Source organism: Pseudopipra pipra, chromosome 15 (genome assembly GCF_036250125.1).
Source record: "Pseudopipra pipra isolate bDixPip1 chromosome 15, bDixPip1.hap1, whole genome shotgun sequence".
Taxonomy (NCBI): Eukaryota; Metazoa; Chordata; class Aves; order Passeriformes; family Pipridae; genus Pseudopipra; species Pseudopipra pipra.
This window is the reverse complement of record NC_087563.1, coordinates 12,694,089-12,717,479: the sequence shown is the minus strand read 5'-3', so window position 1 is coordinate 12,717,479 and position 23,391 is coordinate 12,694,089. Positions and strand designations below refer to the sequence as shown.

The following is a 23,391-nucleotide window of genomic DNA, read 5'->3' as shown; positions in this document are numbered from 1 at the left end:
AGTGACTGGCTAATCTGAATATCTTGCAGCAAATAATGCAGCTGCACAACTTGAGCAGGTCAGAGGAGAGGGAAAAGAAAGGCTTCAAAGAAGTTAATGCAGTGCTGGGAGAACTTACAGCTACTTGTGTATTTAGGCAATGCTGATGGGTGACCAGAACAAATGGGAACTGAATTTGGCCTTGAATAAATTGATTACCAGACAACTTTGTGGGGAGAGTCCTGGGTCAGGGTCAGTCTGGATTGCTTGGCTGAAAGACATGGGCGTGCACATGAAGGTCCCGCAGCTGTGGAGTAAAAACTGGCACGAGGCATTTGGTGGAAATAGGTTTGCTGATAGCAATTCTAATGCTGTGCAAGATAAACTTTTGTTTTTGGGAAAGGTTGTGGAAATGGTGGTCAAGTGTCAACATGTTTCTAAAGGGAGGCTCATCCTGTAATTGGAGATTCCCAGAAGATCCTCTTAACTGAACTTTCCTCTATCAGAGGATTTGTGCTGCAGTTTTGGGGCTTCCTTGGAAGGCCTGGGTGGATTGTCCTTCCCAAGCAAATCGATGTGTGATGTGTTGTGGCTCTGCTGGTCTAAATATTGCACCAGGCTGAGCAAGCTACTGGAGCCATCCTTAGCAAGTCATCTAGCCCAGCTTTGGTGTGACACTCACTGTGGATTTTGCCAGGATCAAGAGCTCTTCCTGCAGCATTAAAGCTATGTGTGCTGGGGGATGTTCTGCTGAGACATGCAAGGAGAGGGAGGAAGGGCTGTGAACCTGCTTTATCAGTGGTTTACCTTCATTGTCCTTCTAGAGCAAAGCTGACTTAGGGAGCAGCAGCTTCCCTTGACACTTCCATGTGTTTCAGCATTGTATGGGAACGTGCAGCAGGCTTCAGTACTCTGCATGGTTGTGATTTTATTTTTATTTTGTGGGTTTGAGTCACTCTGTTCCTTTGCGTGGTCACAAGTTGGAAGGTTTGGTAGAGTTCTCTGCTTCAAATAGCTTGGGAGTGACAGTGTGTTGGGGGTGATGATGGTGGCCCTGGCTGGGTTGGGTGCTCTGGCACCACAGGCCAGAGGGAAGCCTCCATTTCCTTTAGAAATGGTCAACAAAGGTGGTGGTTGGTGTGACCGAAGTCTCAGTGCTGCTCAGTCTGTCTCTGGTGGCAGCCAGAGGTAACACAAATGCCCTTTGTTCGCTTGATCTAGAAAAATGGCACTCTGGTTCCCTCCAGAGTGGGTGTGACACTCACGATGTGCTGGCGGGCACAGCTTGCCCCAACCTGTGCTCCTGGGGAGGCACGTTCACTTCCTGCCGGACACCTCTTGAAGTGGCTGGAAACAGGTCTGCAACCTGCTGCTTTAGCAGCAGAGCTGGCCTGTGACCTGGCCACATGTCCACAGGCACTGTTCTCCACTCCCAACTTGCTCCCCAAAGCAGCCCCAGCCTCTGATGGGGCCGAGGAGAGGCATCCCTGCCCCACAAGGAAGGTGTTGAAGGAGAAGCGTCTCCAGTGCTCCATTGTCACTCCGTTGATCTCTGGCAGGCTCTGCAGAGATCCCTTGGTGACCATGAGACAGCCAGGGAGGTAGTGGGGGCTTGGATGGGGCTTGTGAACCTCACGTGTCCTTGACACACGAGCCAGAGTTAAACTGTGATTGGAAAGCTGGACGGGGGGCGGAAATGTGAAGCGTGTCCTTCCTGCTGGCCGCCCGCCGGTGCAGCCGGAGGGGCTGTGTGAGCCCGGGGGGACCGGCGGCTGGGAGATGGGTCCTGCTCTGCTCTTCCCGGCCCAGGTATGGGGGTGCAGTCCCCGGGGGGAGGTGGGAGGAGGAAGCGGAGTCTGTGCTGAGCACACTGCTGAGCACGTTTTTCCAGCTGAGCGGCGGCGTGTGCCGCGCTCCTGCAGAGTGACTCTGCAGTCTGCAGGGCATGGCTGCGCCGGAGGGACCCGGCGAGGGGGGCTCTTATCGCTTCTGCTTTCCTGGTAGTCATTTGACTTCTTTGACTCGCCTGCCGAGAGAGAACAGGGGGTTTTCAGGGCTAGATAAGGTAGCTTTTAAGAAGTTCTGAAACACTTGAGAAAAGAGGTGGGTTTTTTCCTGACTAAATATGTGGGGAAACAAGTATGAAATTGGAAAAACCACAACAATGAGGAAAGGGTAGAGTTTTGTTGATGGGGGAAAGTAAGAGAAAAGGTGTGTGGGGAGCTTGGTGTTTTACTTGCTTGGTAACTCAGAGATGGGTATGTTGCTGAATACTGAGCACTGTCTTTAAGCAGATTATTTGTGATATATATTCGGCCTTCACACTAAGTCACACTGCCCTTTTTTTTTTTTTTTTTTTTCTTTATGACTGTGGTTTTGAAAGCTCCTAGTCAGTGGGGTAAATGAGTGATTAATTTACCATATCTTAGTTACCAAACTATCTGGTCTGCACACTTAGAGATGACAAAGCTAGTGACAGAATAAAAGAGTGAGAACTTAACGGTTTATAAGCAGCACTTAAATGTTTGATAAGTCAGCATTCACTTCAAACTACAGGAAATTAATTTCTTCAGATTCTCCAAGGTCAGATCTTCCTTTTCTTTATTTTATTAAATGTTACAAAAGAAGCACTGAGTTTATTCCTGCAAGACCCTTAGGATTCTTTTGTACCTCTGCTGTAACCAGAAGGGTTGCACTTCCAAATAGTCACAAAGTCTGTGTCAGCTCTCCTGGCCTCACAGAATGGGCCTATGAAAATAAAGACTTGACCATAATAAGAAATAGCAATGCTCTTGGCCTCCTCTAGCACAAAAAGAGATACCTAAAGGAGTGACTGAAGCGCTTCACTGTACCTGTGTACCTCCAGGGCTCTTGTTGGTAGGTCAGCTGCAAGGCTGTGCAAGTGGGCAGGTAAAGGGAAAAACAGAATGAAGAATTAAGTGTAAAGAGTGACAGCAGTATGCAGGATGCTGACAAAGTAGCAGCAGATACATTGCTCCACATTTTAGTATCCAAATAATGTTGGGAGGTTTTACTCTGACTGAAACAGAAGCGATGGGATATTTGTGCAGGAGGTTCCACCCAGCAAAAAAGAAGAGCAAATCGCAGAGGTGTCTCCACCATGTGCTCAGATGACAAAGCAGGAGACTTCACTGTCTGCAATCATATTGAATTTCATTTCCCAGCTCCCAGCTGAACCTTGAGAGCTCGGGGGAATACCGTCTATGATCTAATGCATCTTTTGAGTGCTCAGAAATCCTCGGCCACTGTGGAGGGTCTTGCAGTGATCTGAACAAAAGGGGACTTTTCTTTTGGCTTCCCAGTCTCGGGTGAACTCAGCTCCCTGCTTGTTTGGTTTTTTAATTAAAGAATGATAAATGTGACATTTGCACACTGTGCAGGGAAGAATTTTCTGTAAGTGACCCATGATTTTAAATTTTTAAACTTAAACATCTAAGAACAACTGTGGAGATGATTTGGAGAAGACGTGGCAGATTACAGCGAGATAACCCTCTTGTTGGAGTTGAAATCTGAGTTGATCTAACTGCCAGCAGAGAAGTGGAACCAAGCACAGTTGGAGTTCGAAGGGTGATTGGAAAGGCTTTGTGTTTGATTAAAACCAAGCAGATAGCCTGGACCAGAGGGAGGGAACATCTCAGACTGTGAGTCTGATGATTTGTAATTCAGTTAAGAGATTTAATTATGTTGTCTTCACTGTGCTGCCTTGTGTATCCTACATCCCCCCTGCTTGGCCCTCTGCCTGCAGCCCTAAGGTGGAGAGAGCCTTGCAATTTTGTTCCTGGAGTTTTCAGAGGGATTTATGGCATCCTTGACTGATATTATGAGGCTTACCCATGATACTGGTGGTTTTGAGGAGCTGGGGTGGGATCCCCTTTCATGGAGAGACTGGATTTCTGGCTGCTGTAATGGATTCTCCTCTGTAGAGAGAAGGATCTGTCCTGCCTGCTGCTTATTGCACTGTCCTTGGGCAAAGCTTGGCTGTGGAGGCTGACCCTGCCCTTGATGTGCACACAGATAGTGTGACAACCCTTTCAGAGGGAAACACCATCCTATCTCACTTTTCACAGTATGGGATCCAGTTGGCTTCTGAACTCTACCAAAATGGTTCCTGTGTTTCAACAAGAGTCTTTAAGACATGTTAATTTTGCTTGATTGTGCCTGAAATTTTGCTGCCTGTTCAATATCCGGTGTCTTAAAGAGCAATTTGGGGAGGATGAATGTGATCATTTGGCCCAGATTCATGTAGGGTTGGTCTCCTGGAAGGCTGGAGGTCTGCAGTAATGTCACTTCAGGCTTACTGGTGATTAAAGAATGTGAGGCAGAGCTGGGTCACCAGCAGCTCCATGGGAACAGTAATTGAGCACCTTTAAGTTGCCCTGTACTTCCTCTGCAGCTCCTTGTTCAGTTCATGATTAGGAATGTTGGGACTCTTGCCTGGAGCAACAGTGTTTTGCTGTTTCTCCATTTTGGAGTTGAGGGAAGGGGTTAATAGGAGAGAACACCCAGTGTTTGTTCTCTCCAGTGCAAGCACTGATAAGTGGATGGGAGAAACAACAGCCGTGACCTCCAGTTATTCCTCGTGTGCCTGTGCACATGTGAGTGTTGGATTCGCAGGACTGTTCTCATATTTCTGGTCAGGCTGACCAGATGCATTCCTCAGAACCCCATTGGCATCTGTGGGGCTCAGAGAAGAGACCTGGACCCTCTTCCACAGGGATCTCTGTAAGGTGATTTTGCTGGACACAGTGCCGGTCCCACTGGTGCCCATGTTTAGCCAGTGTCACAGCCCTGCCCTGTCAGTGCTGCTCCCCTTTGGCCTGGAGGAGACTGAACATCAGCATTAAGGTACTAATTTAGTGTTGGTGTGAAGTTAAAGTTACGGAGCTGTCTCAAATAGGTAATGCTCTGACTTTGGAATAGGTAATTTTTTTCTAGAGGTGTTCCTCTTACACCTCGGTGATGCTGGAGGTCTTCATTCCTTTTCAAGTACATAAGCAGTGGCTCCACAGCTGAGCTTCACCAAACCCACAGGTGCTTATACACTGAAAACCTATTTCAAGCATTTGTTTCCATGTGGTTTGTGGGAAATTGATGTTTAGCACTCACATTGACTGTAGCTCTTGAGCTGGTGTAGGCGACAGGGGTGTCTGAGAAGGAACCAAACCTCTCCTCTGAATGGAGAGTAGAAAATCACTTACTGGGGTCTGCTAGTCTGGATACCCTTGCGGAGGAATTGATGTGGGTGCTGATAAACCCTTCGGCAGATTTTTCTTTCTCTTGCACAGACCATAGGTGGTGTCTTAGGACTTAACCAGCATCAGGTTAGGATTGATCCGTCTGTCTCAAGCTTCAGCTTCTCTTTGAGAGGGGGTAAGGATACTTCCTACAGTAAGTTAAGAAGCATGGGAGGTGTTTGTGTGGACCTGGCAGCTGGATAGGGTTGGGAAAATCTAAGTGGCTGAGAGCTGGACCCTCCACGAGCCTGCTCAGCAGGTAACAAAGGAGGGGAACAGGAAGCAAATGAGATCTCAGGAGTGATTTAATTGGCCATGCTAATCTTTGGGTTTGGGGTTTCTTGCTTTGCTACTTTTTCCTAATAAACCTCGCCCCCTTCTCTGCTGAGTGTTGCTTTGAAGAGACCTGTAACTGTCTCAGGAACCTGTGCAGGCACTGCCTTGGCCTCTGAGGATGGTAGAGGTTTGAGCTGGAATGTTGCGTGGGACAGGGAAGAGATTCAAGCACCACTGGTCTCTTTGCAGCACATGCTGGACTGTGTAATTTGGACTTTTTCGCTCTTTGGATCGTCCCTGCTGGGCTGCAGGTCAGGAGGAGAGATACCAATCGATCCTGCCATCCACCAGCACTTCCCTTCCCAGTCCCTCTCCTGGGCAGCCAGCACAGCCCTGCAGCTTTCGAGCCATTGTGATCGAGTTCTGGTCACGTCTCTGCTGCCGAGTCCCCGCGTGACCTTGGAGAGGTCATTTTTTTTGCTGACGTCCGAGTCTTTTGTCTGCAAAACGTGGAGGGTGATTTGGTTACAACTTCATGGGTCGAAAGCCAGAACAAATCAGCTGGTGTCTTCCTGTAGCAGTGTCAGTGTGGATGAGCCCTGTGTCCCGCTGGGAGCGGCTGAGGAGCTGGCTGTCATCTCCACTGGTACCTGTACGTGCAGAGGCGCAGCCTTCGCTCAGCACACCGGTGCAGTGGTACCAGGCAGCGTGCTTTGGTGACTGGCAGGTGACACAAAGCACTCTGAGGTCCTCTTCCCCCCAGCTTGGAGAGCAGGAGGGTAATTGGAGCTGGTTCCTGCTGGTGCTCCGCCTGCGGCCGCATGGCCCCTCGGCAGTTATGGCTGCAGGTTGCTGTAATAACGAGTCAGCGTTTCTCTTGCGTCAGGGATAATGAGCTGCTCTTCAGCCGCTGCCTCCTGGGCCCTGCCAGGAGGAAGCAGTGTCCATGGTGGAAAAGGGGGGCTGGGAGCAGGCAGTGGGTGGTGGAGGTCCCTTCCCAGCTGTAGCTTCTGAGCAGGGAGAAGATGGGCTTCCTGCGAGGGTATTTGGATTCAGCACTATAAGTGTGGCTGGTGGAGGAGCCCCCTTGGCAGTGTGCTTCCACAGGGAGTGGGAGGAGCAGTGGAGGGGAAATGGGGGCTCACAAATGGGGTAACCTTCCTGGACCTGTCCCAGATACCTGAATAGCAGCAGGAGCCAGATAGCCCCTGGGGAGGGGGTATGTGTGTGGATGCATCAGCTTTTCTCTTTAGATGCCCCATTTTAGCATACGGGCTCCTCCTGCATGTAAAAATACCACCAGGCAAAAATTGAGATTCTGTATCCACCCCCCCAGCACCACCTAAAATCAGGACAACTGCCCTCAATTTAGTTATGTCTCCTGGGCTTTTTATACAGCAACTCTGGGTATTGGTGCTCAGAGCAAGCACCCCTGTACCACATCTGCACCCTCACTTGGTGGTCCTGAAAGGGGCACTTTATGCCCATCCTGACACTCTACCATGCACACCCTTGACCTCCTCCTGCTCACTCCTTCCTCCACCTCCCTTTCCTGAAAACGGGAAGAGTCGTGGAATGTGTTTTCCATTGAGATGTTGTAGGCTGTGTGGATACTGTACAGGAAGGATGGTCATGGGCTTGGGAAATAGCTGGCTCGGCAGAGACAGGCACGACGGTTAAGAGATGACTGGTTCCTGTGGTGATTATAATCCCTTTGTTTAGTCACCAAGTCTTTCTGATTTTGGGCACATGCTGAGAAACCAAAGTGTCTGCATGCAAGAAGGGGAAGGAAATGTGAGACCATAGGGCCCAAATTTCCTAGGCCTTCTTATTTGCATTATGCTCCTTCCCTCTGGGCTGACTGAAGGCTATTTAGTGTTGGTCCAGCGGGGCAGGCAGGGCATGGCTGGGATGTGTGATGCAGGCAAGGGCAGAGCTGCCTGGCTCCCACACAGAGGCTGCCCCTCCTGGGCAGGTGGCTGATGGGATGGTGGAGAACTGCTGTGGAGCATGGTCCTACAGTGTCTGGCCTGTGTTGGGAGACCTGGCATCAGGGTGCTTTGGGAGGTAGCAGATGGGAAAGCAAGGTGTGTGGTAGCAGGAAGCCAGCTGGTTTGCTGGCTTCACCTTTCTATGTTGGGACTTCGCTTGTCCAAAATACCAGCCTGATCTCTGTGCCTGGGTCTTTTGTGTTTGATTTTTAACCTTGGGAGAGCTGGGAAGGGAGCTGACCTAGACAGGCAGCCTCAGTCCTGTAGTGTACTAGACAGGCTCCTTGGAGAGCAGTCCGAGGGGTTTATCTTTGCCTTGCTGGCCACATGTGTCTCTGCCTCCTTCCCTACCATGGCTTTCTTGGGAAAAGAAAGCGCTGCCTGATTTAGACTTCTCTTGGGCACCTGAGGTGCTGCCCTTAATTGGCAGGCTAATTTTTAATCTAGTCACTTGTGCTTGCAGGGGAAAAAGGTGTCCCAAAGGGTCGTTGTGCCTGACAGTCCCTGACCAGCCCTGCCTCAGATGTGTGCTCCCAGCAACCCTGTTTTTAGAAGAGCAAGTCCTGCAGACTGATTGCTCTGTCCTTCTTCTCAACAGTGGGGAAAACTTACTACAAGCCCAGAGTTCTGGATCTCTGCTCTGGAGAGGTTGGAGTCAAATCTGTGTTAATTTTAGGTGTGATGAGTTGGACAGGTCTGACCACTGGATACAAGTGTCATTCCTCCGCAGGAGTTGCACTGACAAACCTCTTGAGGTGAATGTGAGCTGTATCTGCCCTCGACCGTGATGTGTGGTCCTTGAATTCTACTGACATCAGCCACTGAGGAGTTTCACTGCTTTTCTAGTAAATGTAGTGGCAAATCTGCTATTGAGTTGTGGCTGAGCTCAAGAGGAGCCAGGTGAGCCTTTCTGCACATCTAGAGCCAGATGGGGCAGTGGGGGATACAGCAGTGAGATGAGAGGAGACCTTGAGGGAATGCGGGCTGGGAGTTGTGGTGGTGATGTGACTGACAGGAGATGTTGCTGAGGGGTCACCTGCAGCTGCTGCCTGGTTTGGTGGCAGTTGTGGTTTCTAGAGGTGGGTTCTAGCCTGGACCTCTTGTGAGTAGTTGGTTCTGCTGCGGCGTGCGTTTGAGGAGTTGGTTGGACAGCCTAGCAGGAATGCAGACTGGAGAACTGCACCCATTGGGGTATGGCAAGGGCAGTGATTGCCAAGGCCTGTAGTTCTTGATGGGCACAAAGGAATTTCTTTTATCAACCTTTATATTGTTATTATTTTATTTTGCTTTTTGATAACAGCTGATATAGCTGAGCGAAACAGGTGGGATACCAGTGGATGCATTTGGGTTGTGGGCTGGTGGAGGATTGCAGTAGAACATGCAGTTTGCAAAGGATCCAGACTGGGCTTGGAGGCTTTTCTGGATGTGTTGGATTGGCCCTGATATCATGCCTTCAAATGGCCACAGACCATAACTGTGTAATGTCTTGATTTAGGGCTTTTTGCTCCACTTACTACTTCCTGCTCATACATGGGATGAAAGCATCCCTGCCCGAGGATGCTTTGAACATGGTGCACTGTCAAAGGTAAAGAAAGAGAAGTTCTTTGTGTGTATTTTTGCTGTTTTGGCACTGGCTGAGCCCAGGCCAAAGAGCATTGCCCTGTATGAGGGGTAGTCCTTGTGACTTTCCAGCTGAATGTGTGTTTTGGGTAGCTGATAAGCAGGAGCCAGGGGCCTGCCCCTGTCCCAGGAGACCTTGCCTTGCTGGCAGCCTCCCTTCACCCTTCTCTTCCAAGATCCTTGAAGAAAACAACATAATGTATTGCTGTCTCAAAAGTACTGTTTTCATAGCTTCTGGGGGAGCCTTTATTAACAGGCTTTCTCCACATACAGTGTCCTGTGTGCTCCTCAAATGAAAAATCTTCCATCTGGTCCTTCCTAGCTACTTCAGGAAACATCTTCCCAGCAATAAATAGGGTCCTTCAAGAGAAGGACCTGTACCTCTAACTGGAAAAAGCGTGGGGTGGTCGTGAGGTTGAATAATCTGTGTCAGGGTCTTAACTCCCCCAGACTCCACAGCAAGCTGTGCTTGCTGACAGGGACACCTGAGCTGGGAAGGGGAAGGCATTCTTCTGGGGTGGTGGGTGATGTGCCAAGGCACTGGGTGCCCATTTGATGATGGTTGGGTGCTTCTGGCTGCCTGTTCTCTGGTGTAGGTGCTGTGTTAGAGCCAGGCACAGCTGCCGATGTCCCTGGTGGCTGCGAAAACCAAGGACCATGAGGAAAATGCTCAATTGGATTTTGCCTTGGCTTCCACCTGTGCTCCCTGTTAGATGTTCTCTGCAGGTTTCCATCTGATATTGCTGCTCAGGGGGAGTGTGGGGGTGCCACCAACTAGCTCATTGTGTGGATCTTTGTACATCTCAGCAACCTCTTTTATTGCTCAATGCTGTGTGTTAGAAGCCAATACAGAAGGTTATTTATGAGAGCAATGTGTTCAGGTAAACACAGACTCCTTCAAAATCTTTCTCACAACAAGTGGTTGAATTGAGGTGGGTTCCAAGCTGGATTGATGTTTAACTTGAGATACTAAGAAAATACTTCCTCTATTTAGCTAAAGCAAACAAATCGAGAGAGGAGACCTTTTAAATATGATTCGCACTCCAGCTGCAACCAGTACTGATTTTTTTTCTTTCTTTTTTTTCTTTTACAGATATATTTCCGACTGACAGCCAGTCTGGTATGTATTAAGTAAAAATGGAGCTCTTCAAACCCTCTCCCTTGCCTTCCCTGCACTTCTCTTTCTGCAGAGCCAGCACTAACCAGATACAGAAGACCGGTAGAAGAATATGCAATGGGCATTAATTTAAAAAAAAAAGCCCATAAAACAACAAAACACTCAAAAACCCAAGCAAAAAAAATTCTTAAAATACAAGCCTCTAATATTTTGGCCATCCTCATATGGCAGCGACATCTTCTATGCTTTCATGTAGTGATGACTAAACAGCGAGACGGTTACTTTCCTCCCATACATTGCAGCTTAGCAAATTTGGGTTTCCAGGGTGAAAGAGTTTGGCAACTTGTTGGTCTTGGTCATCAATCATAATAGAAAAACATTGACATGTCAAGATGCAAATGTAATTCAGACTTGCTGTTGTTTATATACTTGTGTGCAACTGGATGTGTCCATGAACCTGAAGATGTATATTTGAATTTGCAGTACTTTGGAAAGATTCAGACTTACCCTGTGGCTTGTACTCTGTGTTGCTGTCGAGTATTGCTGTTAAGGACAACGAAAATACAACAGTGTTGCCATCAGTGCAAGACCAATGAAAACTTCCTGGCCACAGCAGTGTGTGCACATCGCTGGGAAGGACGGAGCAGAAATGGATTGGGGTCCCTGAGAGGAAGGGAGGCTGCTCTGGGTAGAGATCCCAAATCAGAAAAGGAGTGTAGCCAGTATTGATGATCTCAATTCTTGCCTTTCCCAAACTGCCAGAAGGTCTTCATCCGGGTTAATGTTGTCAGAGTGCCAGCACTGAAGAAGAGGTTTGTGTTTTACCCAGGGATACCAAGATCGGTCCATAAGATCTTGTCTCAGATCTGTAGTGCCATGTGGAGTTATTCTATAGCAAGGTACTGGGAATGGGAGTCAGTGCCTGCCTTGGCTTTGTGCAACCCCAGGCACCTCTGACCTCCATCTTTGGCTTTGCATGGGATTACATTTCACCAGTTCATGGATAGTGTGAGGATAAATTGCTGCTGATTGTGGAAGCATTGCATGATCAGGATTTAGAAGTATGGGAGTCAACACCATTGTCTTAAAGCTGAGTTCAGTAAAAGAAACTCACTGGTTTAGAGCAGTGTGGTGTAACATTGGAGACAGTGTAATTTAACTTGTGAATTGAACAGAGGGCTGGGTGTTGTGGATGTGTTTCCAGAGCCCTAGCCAGCTAATGAGGCTGTGGTATATAACTGAATCCACTGGATTAAGGCTTTGATTCCACATTTGTAAGTCTCAGGATTTTCTTGCTTTCATAACATGTGTAAGAGTGACATATTAAGACTGGTTTTGAAGGAGCAAAGGTACATTCCCATGTGTTGAGTTCATAAGAGGCTTTTCTCCACCCTGCTTAAGATCTGTCTTTGTTGGGTGTTGGATTTTGTCTGCCTGTGCTGCAAAACTCAGAGATGTCCTTTGCTTGGCACAACTCCACCCTCTTGTTCTCCAGCTGGTTGGGGACCTCCAGGGTGGGGCACAAATGTATGTCTGCAGCAGATGATAGTGCTTCAGAAAGTGCATGTTACATGTCAATAGTGTTACAGAAAACGTTACCTACAGAGCTTGGGGCTTTTTTACAATTCTGTATTTTTTTTAGGAGATAAGTGAAAGCTCAAACAGGATTCCTCTTTATAGTAGCTACACAGGACAGTGTATAGTCTTTCTCCAGAAAAACCTTCTCCAGAAGAACTTTAAAGCTGGTGCCATGCCTTTTCTTCCCATGCACTATGCTTATCTGGAAGCCCTGGTATCTCAAAACACAGTGAAGTGTGAGCCCAGCAGGCGAAGGCAGAGCAGCACTGGGAGCATACCTGGCACCAGAGTTGTTGTGCACTCCTGAGGCTGCTGGGTTTGACTCCCTCACTTCCCTTTCCTTGCTGAGGTTGTTGAATGAGTTAATTTGCTCAAGTCTGTTACTGCAAGTCACTGGGACTCCCATACCTATGTCAGTGCCTATTTTTTAAGGTTAATCTTGTAAGGTCAGATGGGTCTGTATGGGCAGTTTCCCCTCTGAGTGAAAAGTCTGTTGTTCTTCCTCCCAACGAAGCAGTTAGCAGAGTGATGGAGGATGCTAAGTTGCAGTAACAGAGTTGGGAATTGCATGGGTGAGGAGCCTGAGCCAAAAATCAGCCGTAGGCACAGTAGCTGCAGAGTGCCCCAAAGCGTGTTCCCGCTTGTTAGTGATGGATGCCAGAGGCGTCCTGCCCTCAGCCTGGTGTCACGTGTGAGCTCTATGGAGGTGGAAGGGCAGCAGTGTTTGTGTCCTGGTTACCTAATAGTGTTTGGAAATACAGTAGTTGTTGGAGAGAGGCCTCTGACTTTCCTTCTGTCTGGCACAGCAGTTCCTTGGTCCTCTCCTCTCCCACATCCACCAACTAGATTTGGCATCAGGAGAAGCCCCTTCAAACCATGTGATCTGAAGTTCACATGGAAAGCTGAAAGACTGTAGCACCCTTGGGAGATGCAGGGCTGGGCTTGGCAGGGCGGTGGCAGGGCAGAGGGACACTGATATTCCCCACTTCTGCTGTTGAAGGAGAACTGGGGGAGTACATTTGCAGCTGGGCTTCCTGCAGATGTGTTTGCCCTGAACACCAGACCCCTCTCTGAGGTGGCTGATGCTCCACCTCCCAGAGCCTGCTACTGTGTGTGGTGGTGAAATTTGCTGCCTGTTCTGGAAGGGAACACTTCTATCACTTCAAGCAGATCTCCTGCTGGCTTCGTGTGCTGTGCCTGTGCCCTCCTGGCCTCGTGTGCCACAGCCAGCCCTCCTCCTCTCCATGCTGGAGGATCCCAGACTTTTTAGTCTCACCTCTTGAGGAGCTGCCTCTGGGTGGTTTAATTGCTTTTCTTTGACCATCTGTAACACTGCTGTGCCCTTGTTGAAATCCAGAGACCAGAGCTGACTGCAGGGTGCAGTTGTGGATGTGCTGGTGTTCAAGAGAGCAACAAGTGATGCTCTGTCTTGGTCTCACTACTCCTGATGACTTTTTTTAATCTGCTGCTGCACCCTGACCTGTTCATTTTGTACAATTGTCAGCTGTGGCTGGGATATCTTTCCTGAGTTATAAATGCCCCTTTGAATTAAACGCTGTAAAGTTTTCCATAAAGAGATGAGGGTGATGTTACCACTGGAAGGAAGTAGTTTTTAATCCTTTATAAAGAAAAGGAGGGGAGATAGATCTTTAAATTAGGAAAGTACTGTGTTGCTCTCTTTTTTAATTGTGTATTCCTGACTTCTTTGAGAAGACTGATTTACTGGGTTGTTTTTTATGCTGTGTATTGACACAGGGGAGGCAGCCACCTGTAGCACTGAAATTACCTAGATTAGAGAGAGTGGTTTATACACCAGGATCAATGTGATTGAGCACCCAGGAAGGTTTTTTTTGTATCGGTTATTCAGAAAATCTGGAATTTCTCTGCATCTGGCTTAAGGTGGGAGGCACAAGTGAGGATGTTGTATTTTGTGCTTGGACAGCATGCCCTGAAATCAGCTTGGCTGAGGTACAGTAATCCTTAAGTAGCAAAAAAAGAAGCCTTTCTGCTTGCTCTCAAAGATGGCAGGGATATTTAAGTGCCTTGTCATGGTTTTAATGCTCTGGATTCGCCAGCTGGAGGAAGCCCCCATACCTGCGCTTAGTTTAATCCAGGTGCTTATGGGACTGTAAGATTTTTCTCAGCTCATTTCTGGAGACACTTTGCTTAGCAGGTGACCTAGGTCTGGCCTCCCTGAATTCCTGGGAGTGTTTGCTGCACTTGCTCTCCTGCCTCCAAATCGCTCTTGCTTTTCTCCACCTCAGGAGACAGGGCTGGATTTCTGCCTGGTGGTGGCTCTGTGTTCCTTGGCTTCACAAGCTGAGCTGCTGCTCAGTCTCCTCATTATATGCAGTCAGGGAGGCAGGTCTGCAGCTGTCCTGGTGCAGGCTTTGAGGGTGAGGTTAAGTGGTTGCTGCACAGGGGACACTCTGGTCCTACTGAGATGCCTCTGCAAAAGCAGCCAAAGTCAGGTACAGGAATCAAAGCGGGAGGAACTAGGAATGATGTTACTTAAATTACGTCACAGTTTCCTTTCTAAAAGCCCCTTTCTTTGAGATGACAGGTTTTTCCAGAGGCATATTTTGTGCAGAGGTTGCACTTTAGCCTTGTACGACCCCTCACCCCCTCCACTGGTGCAGTGGGAGCTGTGCAGTCTCCTCACAGACAGTGTGAACGCTCGGAGCTGGAGGGTCTCGCGGCAGGCGCTTGGCCCTCGATTCCTGTCTCTTCATTGTTAAATATTTACAGTGAGATGTACCAGATGCTTCCCAGGAAGGGTTTTGTCAGCTTCCAAGTCCCCAGCTGCAGCTGCAGAAGAGGCTGACGGCCATTAAAGGGATCATGTCAGCACGACAGTGACCTCCTCTCGCTCATGCTGTGGGTGCCACCGGTTTTGCTGTCTCGGTGGCCACAGTGGGATGCGGGCAGAGAGCACCCCTCTGCTGATGACAAGAGATTAATGATGTCTGGTCCTCAGGCTTTTGTTTTTCGTCTCCTTTGAAGTTGTTTCACTGCAGTGGCAGAGGGAGCGGGTGATGCTCTTGGATTTTGTTGCTGCACATCTTTTCTTCTGGGACTGTCTCTCCACAGCAGTAGTGCCCATGTGGGACTCCTGCAGGACTGCCTTCACTCCCTCTCTGTTCTTGGCATGACAGTGCCTGTCTTGTTCACCTCTCCACCCTGTGGAGAGAGGGGTGGGCTAACAGGGAGGCAAATTCCTATCACCAGCCCTGGGCATGCAGACTCCAGCAGGCTGGAGCATTGCTGCTGAATGCCACTCCTGTGCTGGTCTCACTGGTCAGGTTTCCAGTGTGCCTCCTGCTTTCAAGATAAGGTCCAGGACCTTGGGCTGGGCCTTGTTTGTGGGCTTTGGTGCTTATCAGCTTTTGCTGCTGACAAGGTGACCCGCTCTGCAGCGCTGAGGATGAGGAGGGAGGGTCCCCCTAGCCTGGGCCGTGTGCTGGTCTGCCCCCCAACAGGACAGCCTGTGGATGCACGCAGGGCTTGCTCCTGTCTCGGTGTTACAGCTGCGATGGACGAAGAAATTCCCGGGTCTCATGGAGGTGGGATCTCCCGAGGTGGCAGGTCTCCTTCTCTGGGGGGAGCCAGGGAGGAGCAGCCTCGCTAGGTCATCGTTTTTCCAACTAAATATAGTTGCCTGTGCTTTCATAAGGTCAGGATTTTTGTATCACGTGACTGTCTTATCCCGCCGCCCTCGGTCAGAGTAGGGGATCGTGTGTCTGAATGGGTAATAATTAACTGTTAACTAGCTTTTCATTAGAGCCTGGCAGAACAGGCAGAGCAGTGCAGCAAAGGCTAAGGGGAGCAGGAAACTGCTCCTGGTCCCTCCTGGAGGGTGGACACCCCCTTTTAATTTGCAAATCAGTTGTCCCCAAAGGTGAGTGGGTTGGGTTTTCTATTGTGTTTTATAAGGAGTTGCAAGTCTTGCATTGTTCGTCTGTCCTTGCTGTCCTGTTGTTCCTGCTCGTGTCACCCTTCCCTTCCCCCACTGTGAACTATCAACTGATCTCTGAGCTGGATTGGAGGAGGGCCTAACCCTCATCTCATCCAGGGTTTGGCCTGCCTGCATGCCCCGGGCCCCTGCAGCCTTGCCTCAGGCGCCCTGCTCTCCCAGCGCTGAGGTGTCCTTGCTGTGTGGAGCTGCCCTGAGTGGCAGCTGGATCAACTCATGCCTTTTCTCAGGGGCCCAGCCTGTCCAGGATGGACTGACACAGTGTTTTCCCTGGAGCACCGCTGGCTTTTTCAGCCCCTCTCCCTGAACCATTTAACCTGGCAGAGTGTTTGCAGGTGTCCTTCAAGGCTTTTCTGTCTTCCATCCTGGCAGAGGAACTGCTGGTTACGTGGTCTGCTGGCTGGACACTTGTCTGCACTGGTGCTGGAGTAGCCTCTCCGCAGGGATGGTGGGGTGATGGGTGCCTTTTTCCCTGGTTATAGAGGACAGGGTGGCTCAGCAGCTATGGGAGCCTGAGCCAGCCCAGCTTCCTCATTTTGACAGTTTCTGGAGTCTGGTCAGCTGGGTGACCTTGGCTGTGTCCCCTGTGTGATGCCTCTTGGTTTCTGGGAACCACTGGCTTTCTCAGCAGAGAACCCTTAGTTTAGGACTCATTTTTTTGTAGAAAACTGGGGGGGGGGGGGGGGGAGGGTTTCGTGTGCTGTCTCATTCTGCATGTGCCTGGCATCTCGGGGATTGTGTGCAGTGGTGTGAGCATGGATCGTGTGTCAGAAGTTTCCTAGAAATCTCCTTCAGGGAAGAGCATTGCTTGAAAAGGCAGTGGAAAGATGTCACTTGCCCTTAAAGAGAGTTCATTTGCTACCTTTAATAGTGGCTGTCTGTGCCAGGAAGAATCCACAGTGCCCTCACTGACAGTGTTAACGTTAGAAATGCCTGTCAGCATTTCTTAAGCCGCTCCTCCTGGAGTGTAGCTTGGCCACAAGTTGTGAAGCATTTCTGTCTTGGGTAGAGAGATGCAGGGAGGATGATCATGCATTTTTGGTAAGTCCAGACCCTTCCTGTCCCCCGTTTGCCCTGGAATTAGAAGTCAGACCCTGCAGATCACTCGTGTGTGCAGAGCTTGTAGCAGCTATGTGCATTTAAAGGAGCAGTGCTGTTCCTCAGCTCCCCGTAAGCAGGGCTGTGCTCTGTCTGAGCTCCTGCTCGCTCTGAGGGTCTGTGCTGCCTGTCTGTGCTGTCGGCAGAGATCGGCTCTGCACGTGTCCTGAGCTGCTTTACCCTTGTTCCAGGGCTTTTGGAAGTATCGGCTGAGGGATGTGAGAGCTTGGAGAGCTGGGATTATAATTTGTGTGCCCACACTCTCAGCCTGTGACAGAGGTGTCCTGCCTGTACCTGCCTGTATCCTGGCCTCTCTCCCTGCACTTTTCCAGGGCAAACTCATGAGCTCCCAGAGCTGCCTAGGACACCCAGGTGGGAATGTTCTCATGCTCTCTGTAGAGCTGTCAGATGCCCTTTTTGAAGTTATTTTTAGAGAGTGATCTTTGCAGCAGTTGCAGAGCTTACATTGCAGGGAGGTGTAGGCAGCTCCTTGCTTCCTTTGCTATTACAGTAGGGCTTGTACAGTGGAGCTTCTGCTGAGGAGCTGTGGAAGATTGCTTGGAAGGCTTTAAGCCATGGTGCCTGCAGGTTATCTCCTGCTCCAGTGGAACCAGCTTCCCACATGCTTTACAAACCTGAGTCCCGCTCAGCCATGCGCCTTAAGGGTCCTGACCTTGCCTATACTAGTGCAGCTTTTCTTGCATGTGCAGGAAACCTGTGATATTGCTAAAGTGTTCCTAAGTCTTGCCTTTGTGAACAAGGCCAAATGCTTCTAGCATGAGACCACGTCCTGCAAGTGGTGGGACCAGTTGTGGTTCTCTGCAGTCCCCAGGAACAGGTGGGAACCCCTGTTGTGGAGACACCAACCTCCTTATGCTGGAAGATGTCCTTGTGATAACATCTCATTTAAAGTTGTCAGAGAACTCCATCCTGTGCTCCCTTGGTTTCCCCCTCTGTGCACGCACACACCTCCAGCTGCCACTGCAGTTTGGTGGGAGATAAAGCCATAAAATCTTTCAAACCTAGAGGAGTTGCAGTCTGTGTGCTGAGTCTGTCCTGAACCTTGCTGGCTTTGTGAGCCTTGTGATGCCTTCAGCAAAATGTGAGTATGCCAAGCAGTCAGTGCTATAAATCCCAGGCTTTTCCGCTCATGTGTGGAGCTGCAGCGACAAGCGTTACCCGTGTCGGTCTGGCATTAGCTCTGACACATGGCTGAGGCGGTGCTGGGAGCAGCTCCTTGGGAGGCAGGCAGAGGTGGAAGCTGCTAATCGGTCTTGGGGGTATCTGCACCTGTCTCTGCACACAGGAGTGCTACCAGAACACTCCCTGGGCAGGCTGAGGCCCCCTCCCATCTGCTTGTCCTTCCTGACCCCTTTATAGGAAGGATATGTTGCCCAGCACTGCTACCTTGCTGATACAGAAATGGCTGCAGCACCCACAGTGGGCAGACAGTGTTTGTCCGTCCCTCAGGGCTTCTCTGCCTGTAAGTTCAGGCAGAGATGGAGTTTGGGATGGAGTCTCAACAAGAAAAATCTTTGGCACCATCTGCAGCAGGTGAGCTGCTGGTGGGAGGGAAAGGGCTGTTTTTGTATTGTGGGTCACATCTGGCCTGCAGGACTTTTGATCCTGCAAATGTCTCTGGAGAAGTTGTGCTGTTGGTGGGCATGAAGCTCAACAGCTGTGTCCTCTGATGGCTTGACCAGGCTCGGACTGTGAAGTCATGGAGCTGAGTGCATGGACAGCAATGAGTGCCACAGGAATGCCTCCGAATCTGTGTCTTGCCCCTGGTGCTGTGCAGGTAAGGCCACCCTGGGAGAGAGCTTGCTTGAGGCCTGGAGGAGGGACAGGGTTGGTACTCTTGAGTTTCCCATGTTGGCAAGGTGAGGATACACCTTTGGAGCTGTTATCTGTTGCCTCTCTAGGTCTCCTTTTAGGCCAAGAAAGGGATTTTTGCAGCCACAGTGGTGTCCTGACAGGCTTGGCTGTGGGTGACTGCCTCTGCTGGGTCTGTCTTATGGGAGTTGCTTTGCAGGTTGGTGCTGTCCCACCACATCTTTCGTGTGTTGGTACCCCAGGAGGGACTCGCCCGCCCTCCTGGAAAGGCTCTGAGGAAGCTGTCTCCAGGGGAAACAGTTAATCTCAGGCTGGTTTTCTCTGTCCAAACAGTGAGCATGGATATACCAATAGTGTGAGCGAGCAGAGGTTCTCTTGAGTGTAAGCTGTCTAGTGGTTTGTCTTTAGTCTTCTCAGAAGCTGTCATACCTGGGTGTCAATTGGTTTCTCAGGAGGTTAATGCAATACCTTGTCCTTACTGTGTCATTTTGACTGGGGCACTATTCCCCCTCTCACTTGCAACCTGCCAAGCCCCCCCCATTGTTCTGGGCACGGCTCACCTTTGCCCAAGCTGCACTTGCTCTTTCTCACCTAAAAACTCTAGGGAGCATTGCCAGAGTGGGTGTCCCGTGGTAGTGTTTATGACCTGTGGTCTTCACGTGTGCCAGGACTGTCCCGTGGAGCATGGGAGGGAGGGAGGATTATTTGGAGACAGAGTAGTGGAGTGGATCCTGGTGGACTGCTGGGCACGTGGCTGTCTATCCCACACGGCACCCTTGAGCTCCTGCTGGGGCTCTGGGGAAACTGGGGATACCAGTTTGGCTCTTCCAGCCCCATCAGGACCTGCAGTACAGAGCATGCGCTCCTACCTCAGCCTCTCCAGCACAAAGTCCGGGCTCTTGGCTTTGAAACCACCCTTATCAGCAGTTTCTCAGGTGCCAGGCCTTGGGCTGGAGCAGCACGGGAGCAGGCCCGCTCCTTTATGTTGTCTTGGCTGCTGGGTAAGGAGGGTGTGCTGTGTCAGGGATGGAGCATATGCTGGAGCTGAGGACTCTGTATTCCTGCTGGGAGCCTGGGCTGCCCTCTCAGGCTATCCCAGCTGATGCTGGGGTTCTCTGAGCCCTTGTCTCTGTCGAACGTGAGTGGTACACCTGAAGTAGGCACTACAGCATTCTTACTGTAGGTGCAGGTATTTCTGCAGTATAATGCCAGACAGCTGTCTGTCTGCCAACACTGTCACACCCTCTCGGTCTCCTACCTTGGTCTCCACCATGAATTGCTGGATCTCGACTCCATCATCCACGCTGGCTTGGCTGTGCTGCCTGGAGCAGCCTCCTTCCTTCCCTCCCTCCGTCTCTCCCTGCCTGGCTGCAACTCTTTGTGTTTTGTCTTCCGTAGCCTCTGCAAATGCTAATTAGTCTTCTCAGCACCTCAGCGAGATAAGGGATCCTTGTTCGTATCTTGCAGATAAGGAAAGTGGCAGAACTTGTTTGAAACAATCTCCTCCCTCCCCCACAAAGATGATTGAGTCTGTGGCACACACCCCTGCAGCCTGTGCCCCTACGTCCTCTTTCACTTCGGTTGTGAGGGCAGCATTCTTGACTGGTCCCCAAAAGAAGCACAGGAACATCTATGGCCGTGAGGCTTCTGAGCTGAAGCAGCTGGAGGACAAGGCTGGATGCCATTGCTGTGATCCCTGGGGCAGCAGCATGGTTGGAGCAGGCGCTGGGATGGGATATTCACAGAGAGAGAGGGAGCCCTGCTACCTCTAGCCCAGGAGATCGGTGCTGATCAGGCTGCAGAGCAAGTTCAGTTATTTCTTTCTGCAGTGCCAGTCATGTCAGTGCTGTTGGAGCAAGCAGGGGTGCTCTGTATGTGTGGAAAACTGGGCTGGCTGAGGGTGCTGTAGCTCCGGGTGCCTTTTGAGGCTGTTTTTAGCTGGTGACATCTGTGAGCGTTGAGGGGAGGATTTTGGGGGCTGTTTTGAAAGCACTTGCTTGTCCTCCACTATCAGGAAAGTTCAAAAGCCCTGTGGCAAGCTTTGTGTGGTAGAGCTGGGATTCTCAATGAAGCGCATGTGGAATAAATGAGGGACATGTGGGACTGCCACTTCTCATGAGGGGAAGCAATGCAGATGGGTTGGGGAGGTCCTGCAGGAAAGGGGAGGATCCAGGGAGAGCTTGGACTTCCCTGGAGTTGAAATCCCTGTGCAGATGCCTTAGACAGAGGAACTGGGGAAGGGGAGTGAACATGGCTCTGTCCTGCCATGTCTGACTCTGCCTTATTGACACTTCAAAGCCTCCAGCTCTGAGCAAGGCCGGGCCAGCAGGATGAATCACTGGTTTCAAGGCTCGGAAGGGGACCGGTTTTGATCATCTAGGCAAAGTTGTCCAGCCTTGCACAGGAGATCAAAGGCAGCTTTGAGCAGAGCTGAGTAGGCTACTTAGGGTGTTTCCTGGGGCATCCCCAGATAGCCTCTGCATTCCACCCACCCTCACCCTACCCCAGTCAGGGCTGCCTTGCTTTTAAACAAAGCCAGTGAGTCAGTGGAAAAGCTCACTCCTGCCGGCTGTGTGGCACCTGGCACGGGCTGCCCCTCGAGGCAAGGGACAGTGGGCCCTTCTCTCCCTGTGGAGCACCACTGTCCTGGAGGAGACCCTCGTACCTGGTCCTTGTGGGGCTGGTTTGTGTTGGGCAGTGACGTGCTGCTCTGTTGGACTGTGTGCCCTGCGTGAGCCTGATCCGGAGACCTTGCAGCCAAACCTGTGAGGGGGAAAACAAATTGAATTTCTATTTCTGCCTGTAAGGAGGTGATGTGTGAGCAGGAGCCAAGATGGGTCATGGTGGGGTTGAAGTCTTTACTTCCTGTGAGGTCTGTGGTGGTGTGAACCCCAACAGTTGCACTCTGATACATTAAAACAACCCAGAGGCACTCTGGTGCCTAAATACTTTTGGCCGTAGCAGGATTTGGGCACTTCATGGATCTGGTTCCTTCTCTCTGTATATTCCCTGTTATGAACTTGCTGGGATGCTGGAGTTCAAACCAGGAGACGGCAGTGCCCGTGTGTGCATCCCTCTGCCGAGCCCTCCTCTGCACCCTGGGGAGGGCTGGCCATGGCGTCATGATGGGCCTTGGCTGTTCAAGGGCGTTTGCTTTGCTGTTCAAAGCAGATCAGGTTCTCCCTGGTGCTTTGCAGAGCGAGCTGAGCTCCTCGAAACCCCTCCTCCCTGGCTGGCAAGGCTGAGTTGGGAGGGCAGAACTAAGTCAGGGAGTGCCTTCCTGCAGCAGGATGGGGTTAAAGTCCATCTCTTGGCCACCTGGATTGATTTTCTGATGTTGTGATAGGGCCCTTAGGAGACACAGGTTGGGAACTGGCTCTGTTTCCTCTTCACCTTTTCCTCTTAGCCCTCCTTTGCTGAAGGGGGAGCTGGTTTGCTTCCTGCCTGCTTCCCTCCAGAGCCAACATGCCCACAGCCCTCAGCTATGTTTTTAACAGTTTTGTTCTCCTCCTCCTCTTGCAGAACTTACGACTCCAGCAAAAGTGGTGAGGGCTGCCAACCCAAGACAGCGGAAAGGAAGCAAGGTAAGGCTGTACCTGCTGTCCCTCTCTCTGGCCTCCAGCTTCTGGTGCAGTTGTCAGTGCTGCATGAGTGTCTTGGGGGCCTGGAGAGCAGACCCCTCCCTTGGCGAGCCTGGTTGTGGAGGGGCTGACCTGCTGGCATGGCTGCTTGCAAGGATGTGGAGGAAAACATTGTGATTCTCCATCTCTTCAGCATTTTAGTGATCTTGCATGATGCCTCGTCTGGTTTCCTGCCCAACCAGGCAAGGGAAAACCTTCTTACCTCCTCTCTCACAGGGAGGTGCTTGGAGCAGTCCTGGATGTAGAAAACCTGTCCCCCCACTGCAAGGACACCCCAAGTTCCTTGTGGGCTCAGCCTGTGCCCTGTTTTGCAGTGCAGGCAGGGCAGCAATAGTGGTGTGTCTACAAGTCCCTTCTTCCCTGTGCTGTCTGTTCCTCACATGGAGAGCCAGGGTAATCGATTTCAAACAAAGCAACTCCTTTGGAGGAACCTGGCCAGTCTGTTCCAGGAGAAATCAGTGTGTGATGGAGGGACAGTTACTGCTGAAGATGTTACATGCAGCTGGGGCACAGCAAGGGACATGGGTTGTTGGTGTTGGCTGCCTCCCAGCAACCAGTGAAGACAGATCTGCAGCTTGATAGGACCTTCCTTATATTTTCCATTTTGGAGAGAGGAGGGCCCTGGGGATGGAAGGTTCTCCTGTCTGTGAAACAGGCATGGCCCTGCACTGGAATTGGTTTGCTCAGGAAACCAACCTCCTGAGGAGAGGAGCATGGCACCTGAATGTAAAGATGTGATGTCCTGAGGAACTCAGTGACTCCAAATTAATACAGAAATAAAAACCCCACAGGGGCAATGAGGAGTTTCTGTGCCCAGATAAACTCAGTGCCCAGCCACGATTCATTGGTACCTGGGCAGCTCTTTAGGTTCTTTCCTCTGTCCGCTGGTTCTCTCTGAAATGTGAAAGGTAGAAATGATGGCAGTGGTGAGGTCATTTATTGAGCAGAGAAGTGACCAGTGTTCCCCATATGGGCATGAAGTGACTGGAATGAGGGAGATCCCATCACCTGCTTGAATTTTCTCACCAGT

General features: G+C 50.5%; 1 protein-coding gene across 7 annotated transcripts in view; it reads left to right on the top strand.

Moving 5' to 3' along the window:
- The window catches only part of LARP1 (La ribonucleoprotein 1, translational regulator), a 44,015-nt gene that overhangs the window by 5,627 nt on the left and 14,997 nt on the right, over positions 1-23,391 (top strand). For 2 of the 7 annotated variants that reach the window (XM_064671965.1, XM_064671964.1), the window contains exons 2-3: positions 10,215-10,241; positions 22,243-22,304. In XM_064671965.1, coding sequence (XP_064528035.1) covers positions 10,215-10,241; positions 22,243-22,304 — 89 coding nt within the window. Of the gene's footprint in view, positions 1-1,666; positions 1,789-10,214; positions 10,242-15,658; positions 15,715-18,601; positions 18,686-22,242; positions 22,305-23,391 lie in introns of those variants that run through there. The other 5 variants (XM_064671967.1, XM_064671966.1, XM_064671969.1 and 2 more) reach the window with 4 other exon arrangements.